General features: G+C 40.5%; 1 protein-coding gene across 1 annotated transcript in view; it reads left to right on the top strand.

The window, feature by feature from the left end:
- The window catches only part of tdrd7a (tudor domain containing 7 a), a 30,675-nt gene extending 25,630 nt beyond the window's left edge, over positions 1-5,045 (top strand). Inside the window, exons 19-22 of the mRNA XM_028600214.1 lie at positions 1-15; positions 941-1,134; positions 1,450-1,610; positions 4,258-5,045. The exon at positions 1-15 is cut by the window's left edge and continues 155 nt beyond it. Of these exons, the coding sequence (XP_028456015.1) occupies positions 1-15; positions 941-1,134; positions 1,450-1,610; positions 4,258-4,481 (594 nt within the window). The 3' untranslated portion in view covers positions 4,482-5,045. The remainder of the gene's footprint in view (positions 16-940; positions 1,135-1,449; positions 1,611-4,257) is intronic.
- The last annotated feature ends 1,562 nt before the right edge of the window (positions 5,046-6,607 follow it).

Here is a 6,607-nt window from a genome sequence, read left to right as displayed (position 1 = left end):
CTGGAATTCCCCCAGGTGTGTGGAGATGGACATACTTTCTGTAGGGGCTCACTTATCATGTGAGGGAAGCAGATGTAAATGATGCACGTTGTGGCTTTTCCTTCAGGCTGCTGGCTATCATCACCCTAATCATTTTACTGTATGATTCATCATTTGTTTGTTTGTAGATTTCTATTCAAGAAAAATAATTTGTAATGGCCTGTGGATCAAATCCAAACCAAATTGTATTAGCCTGTCAGATATTTACCATCAGCCTATACAGTATACAGACTACAAACTGGTAATTTATTTTTATGCCTCTGTGCCTGCAAAAGCCGTGGCCCGAAGCATTGCGTTTGTCTGTACATCAGTCATTCTGTCCCATTCCCATGAAAGCGATATCTCAGGAATGCTTTGAGGGAATTTCTTCAAATTTGGCCCATACATCCTCTTGGACTTAAGGATGAAAGGATTCGATTTTGGAAGTCAAAGGTCAAGCTCAGTATGACCTCACGTAACATATTTTTGGCAATTACTCAAGAATCCATACTCAAATAATGATATAATTTTACAAAAATGTCTAATAGGATGAAATTATATTTTATATCCCTAAGGTCAACTTCACGGTGACATTATAATGTGGATGTAAACTGCAACTTGACTGGTTGGCGGAGACCTACAACGGCAGTTATTTCTAGTTTTGAAGTTGCTGTGTTATAATATATAAACAACAATTCACAGTATAAGGTCAAATAAACCTGGACACACTTCATTCTGACAGAGTTGGACCACAACCATGGCTCTACTACTCACTTTTTGACATATATGTTGACTGTAGAATAATTGTAACCCGGAAATGGTAAGAAACAACTCAGAATGCCTTCACTAGCCAAATGGAAACAAATATTCAACAAAGCCTCGTGGTAATATACACCTCATTCTCCTCCCCGTCTTCTTTCAGCCTGGTCAAAATATGGATGTGTTTGTGCCTGTGGCCTGCCACCCTGGTTACTTTGTGCTGCAGCCGTGGCAGGACCTGCATAAGCTGGTGGTGTTGATGGGGGAGATGATCCTCTATTATAACCAGACTTTGAAGACCAACTCAGCCCCACACATCCAGAGAGGAGAGATCTACGCTGCCAAAATAGTCAAAAAGTAGGTAAACTCCTTATGACCATAAGTCAAGAACCACATGGGCTCCTTATACAGTAGTTGATCTCATTAGATCTTGGAGCACTTTAGGACCAAGTCCTGTGTTATGAGGACAAATGCATATTGACAAAATAATTTAGTAAATGAATGCATTATCTAGATTACTGCCATTGTACTGGTTGTGTGTATCTCAGAGATTTGGGGAGGTGGGCGGGGTAACCTGTCTATTTTGTGCTGGGTTGACAAAGAAAAATGTAAAATCAAGAGCTTGCTATTGTCTGATGGTTAATGGCTTAACTGATGCATGCCTCTACCTAGCTGGCACCGTGTGCAGGTGAAGGGGATTCTGTCCAATGGGTTGGTTTCTGTCTTTGAGTTGGACTACGGCAAACATGAGTTGGTCCGCAGTACTCTCCTCAGGCCTCTGATAGAGGAATTCAGACAGCTGCCCTTCCAGGCTATCACTGCACAACTTGCTGGTGAGTTAGAACATAATTCTCTGTGGCTTTACTGGTCAACATGCATTAAAGTTATGTTATTTTGTATGTAGTCAGGTTCAACGGATGTACATTGATAGGATAAAGCATGACATCATGTCCCTCCCCTTTCAATATCTTCACCATTGGGGCTTGACGCCACCCAGGACGGTTGTGATTGGTTTAAAGAAATGCAAACATGCCAGAGAATTTTTATCCCACAATAAATATGTGGTTTAGCCAGACCATACTCCAGCCCTGACACAGCGCTGTTGTGTGGTGATTTGCATATTGTCGCATAAAGCATTGGTTCCCAACCTTTTTTCCTTGGCGCCCCCCCTACTTATGTCTAAGAAAAGCTGAAGTGTAGATTGTTTTAATCGCATGATAAACAAGCACATTTTCAGAAACTAAAAGAATTTTAGCTTTCAAATAAAGCTTCATTCATGCACTCTTGCAGTTCTTCTGTTATAAACTTTTCTATTTGGGTATGGCAAATGGGTGAAAATAAGAGAAAAAGGTGGTTTATAACAGGTTAGTTAACCTGCTAGCTACAGGGAGGAAAATAAGTATTTGAACACCCTGCTATTTTGCAAGTTCTCCCAATTGGAAATCATGGAGGGGTCTGAAATTGTCATCGTAGGTGCATGTCCACTGTGAGAGACATAATCTAAAAAAAAAAATCCAGAAATCACAATATATGATTTTTTTTTTAACTATTTATTTGTATGATACAGCTGCAAATAAGTATTTGAACACCTGTCTATCAGCTAGAATTCTGACCCTCAAAGACCTGTTAGTCTGCCTTTAAAATGTCCACCGCCACTCCATTTATTATCCTAAATTAGATGCACCTGTTTGAGGTCGTTAGCTGCATAAAGACACCTGTCCACCCCATACAATCAGTAAGTATGGGGTGGACAATAATCCAACTACTAACATGGCCAAGACCAAAGAGCTGTCCAAAGACACTAGAGACAAAATTGTACACCGCCACAAGGCTGGAAAGGGCTACGGGGAAATTGCCAAGCAGCTTGGTGAAAAAAGGTCCTCTGTTGGAGCAATCATTAGAAAATGGAAGAAGCTAAACATGACTGTCAATCTCCCTCGGACTGGGGCTCCATGCAAGATCTCATCTCGTGGGGTCTCAATGATCCTAAGAAAGGTGAGAAATCAGCCCAGAACTACACGGGAGGAGCTGGTCAATGACCTGAAAAGAGCTGGGACCACCGTTTCCAAGGTTACTGTTGGTAATACACTAAGACGTCATGGTTTGAAATCATGCATGGCACCGAAGGTTCCCCTGCTTAAACCAGCACATGTCAAGGCCCGTCTTAAGTTTGCCAATGACCATTTGGATGATCCAGAGGATTCATTGGAGAAAGTCATGTGGTCAGATGAGACCAAAATAGAACTTTTTGGTCATAATTCCACTAACCGTGTTTGGAGGAAGAAGAATGATGAGTACCATCCCAAGAACACCATCCCTACTGTGAAGCATGGGGGTGGTAGCATCATGCTTTGGGGGTGTTTTTCTGCACATGGGACAGGGCGACTGCACTGTATTAAGGAGAGGATGACCGGGGCCATGTATTGCGAGATTATGGGGAACGACCTCCTTCCCTCAGTTAGAGCATTGAAGATGGGTCGAGGCTGGGTCTTCCAACATGACAATGACCCGAAGCACACAGCCAGGATAACCAAGGAGTGGCTCTCTAAGAAGCATATCAAGGTTCTGGCGTGGCCTAGCCAGTCTCCAGACCTAAACCCAATAGAGAATCTTTGGAGGGAGCTCAAACTCAGTGTTTCTCAGCGACAGCCCAGAAACCTGACTGATCTAGAGAAGATCTGTGTGGAGGAGTGGGCCAAAATCCCTCCTGCAGTGTGTGCAAACCTGGTGAAAAACTACAGGAAACATTTGACCTCTGTACTTGCAAACAAAGGCTACTGTACCAAATATTAACATTGATTTTTTCAGGTGTTCAAATACTTATTTGCACCTGTATCATACAATTAAATAGTTAAAAAAATCATACATTTTGATTTCTGGATTTTTTTTTTAGATTGTCTCACAGTGGACATGCACCTACGATGACAATTTCAGACCCCTCCATGATTTCCAAGTGGGAGAACTTGCAAAATAGCAGGGTGTTCAAATACTTATTTTCCTCACTGTAACTCACCACGTGACACATTTCACATTGCATGTATTTGGCAAATTACTGAATTTTTTTTTTTATCTCCAAAGAACATGTCCCATGCACCATCTCATGTGTCGACATTTCACCCTAACCAATGTAGATGGACAATATGTGTACATTTGCCAATACTGTCAAGCCTCATTTCAAGCAATGCCAAATTGTCAAATTAAATGAGTTGACTTATTTAACTTTTTTAAAATTTCTATTAGAAGCGTTTACAATTATGTCTGTTTCTATCTGCATATGAATTGGTAAATAAAACCTGTTTACTTCCTGTTAATTTCCATGGAAGGTTTCCACCTTACATATTCCCGTAATATTGCAGCCCTAGCTTCAACTAAGTTTATTTTCATTATCAGGTTATCAACCAATTAATTATGATTAATTGAATCCCACCTTGATAACACTAGGTGGATCAGTCAATTACTAATACCCTGTTGGTCCTGCAGGTATGACACAGCAACATTGGTCAGAGGAGGCCTCCATGTTATTCAGGAACCACGTGGAGGATCGAGCGCTGGTAGCCCTGGTGGACAGTGTGTCGGAGGTTAAAGGTGAGATGTGGGAACGCAGGTTGACTGTTTACCTGGTGGACACTACGTTGGAGGACAAGGACCTTTGGATTCACAGCATCATGGCCGACATCAGCGGTGAGCTGTCTTCGGCAGCCTAGGATGTCTTCTCATGCATGTTGGTAAATAAACTAGCAAGCTGACTGTGAGTCTGACAGTTCTTTTTCTAAAAATGGTGAAAGTGCCCAGTAAACTTTGGAGGCCAAAAATCACCTTTTCTGCACTTCATTTTCAGTGTGGTGGGTCTTTCTCCCAAAGACTTTAAAGAATTATTTTAATGTGTGGGTTATATCTATTGTATATAAGGGCCATGTCAACTTGAGACAGAAGAGTTTTGGTTGAGTTCATTTTTTCTGGATTTAAGTCCTATGAAACTGTTGTCTCAGGCGCACTATTGAGTGCAGTTGTTCAGTTAATGAGGGGGAAAAAAGCAAAAAAATATGTCCATTACCGTAATCATTGTGAACCTTTTTGTTCAAGTTAAGTCACTTGTTTGTTGCATGTGTTGTTTTTTATTACTCTCAATCTATTTTGTTTTCTGTTAGCCGTGCCCCATGCATGCAGTGGTGTGGCTCATTTTGCACTTAATTTTGTGTCTATGTATATATGCTTTTACTTTGTTCACAAGGATTTGTTCTATTAAAACATGTTGCCAAATGAGGTGTACTTTGAAAGCCTTAAGTTTTTTTGTTTTTAAGTGTGCAGTGTTCTGCCAATGTGAGCTGCTATGTCAGGATGAACTGCCAGTAAAATAGAGATGCAATAGAGTTTGTAATAGAGATGCACCGAGAGACTGGCCGGTGACCGGAATTGGCCAGCTTTCATGTGCTCGGCCATGATCGGCAACCGGCAGGTCAGTCTGACATGCTGATTTTATGCCGGTCAGTGCTACAATTAACTGACAACATAAGTTATACGGGTTACAGTTTTCAAGGAAGCACACACACGACAGCACAGTCTCTTTTTCCTTTCTCTCAACTTTTCTGCCGTGTGTCGTGCGTACCCGCTGGTGGCGTGAAGAGTGTCCGCGCTATTCTCGCACGTGTAGGGAACCTCGGGAATTAACCTGCAACATGTCAGCTGTTTGGAAATTCTTCAGCATGTGTGCAGAATATAACAAGTTTTCAATATGCAACACCTGCAAGGAAAAAGTAGGGCGTGGAGGGACAACATCAAAAACCAAAATCATACTTTTTTAGTTGGATATTGGATGTGAAAAGAAGGAAATGGTTCTAATATTGCACTTTAGATGTGTGTGAATTTCCCCCAACAGGAGTAATTTATATAGTTCTATTTTATAATGATCCATTATTTGTTCAAAAAATGTTCTATTAAAGACAGAAAAGAAATATTTGTGTGTGCTGTAAAGTGGTTACAAAAAATGAAATCTGTAATCGGTGCATCTCTAGTTTTGTAATTGAAGGATCTCTTTATCTCATTACAACCGAGGTATTCAGCAAAGCATTTGTGACGCGGCAAGGCAATTTTATATATATATAGCACATTTCAGCACAAGGCAACTCAAAGTCCTTTTACATAAAACATCAAACATTAAATAGCAAAGAGCAAAAATAGAAAATATTACCGAATACAGATTTAATAAGAGATAATATACAAGAATAAAATTCATAGTACAGTATAAGAATTAAGGAAAGGCAACATCAAAAAAGGGCTTAAGCCTTGATTTTAAAAAGAGCTGAGAGTTGCGGCAGACCTGGACTTTTCTGGTAGTTTGTTCCAAATATGTGGAGCATAAAAACTGAATGCTGCTGAGTCCATAACTACACCAAGATTTCTGGTTTTCTGTTTTTAACATTGCCGTTTGAAGCTGAGCGCTGACTTTCAGTTGTTCCTCTTTTGCTCCACAAACGAACACCTCAGTTTTTTCTTCATTTAAGACACATGGCACATCCAGTCATTGATTTGTTCAATGCATTTAGTCAGTTTTTGTATTGCACTATAGTCTCCTGGCGATAGTTATATAAAGTTGTGTTGTCCGCATAGCTATGGTGACTTATCTTGTTTTCCATAATCTGAGCCAGTGGAAGCATGTAGATGTTGAACAGAAGAGGTCCCAGAACCGACCTTGGGGAACTCCACACGTCATTTTTGTATGCTCAGATACATAATTGCCTATAGACACAAAGTAGTCTCTATTCTATTCTTTAGATAGGATTCAAACCAGTTTAGAACTAAGCCAGGAAAAACCCAGTTTTTCAATCGGTCT

This window comes from Perca flavescens, chromosome 2 (assembly GCF_004354835.1).
Source record: "Perca flavescens isolate YP-PL-M2 chromosome 2, PFLA_1.0, whole genome shotgun sequence".
NCBI lineage: Eukaryota > Metazoa > Chordata > Actinopteri > Perciformes > Percidae > Perca > Perca flavescens.
The sequence above is the reverse complement of the archived record's forward strand: the minus strand, read 5'-3'. Positions and strand labels throughout refer to the sequence as shown.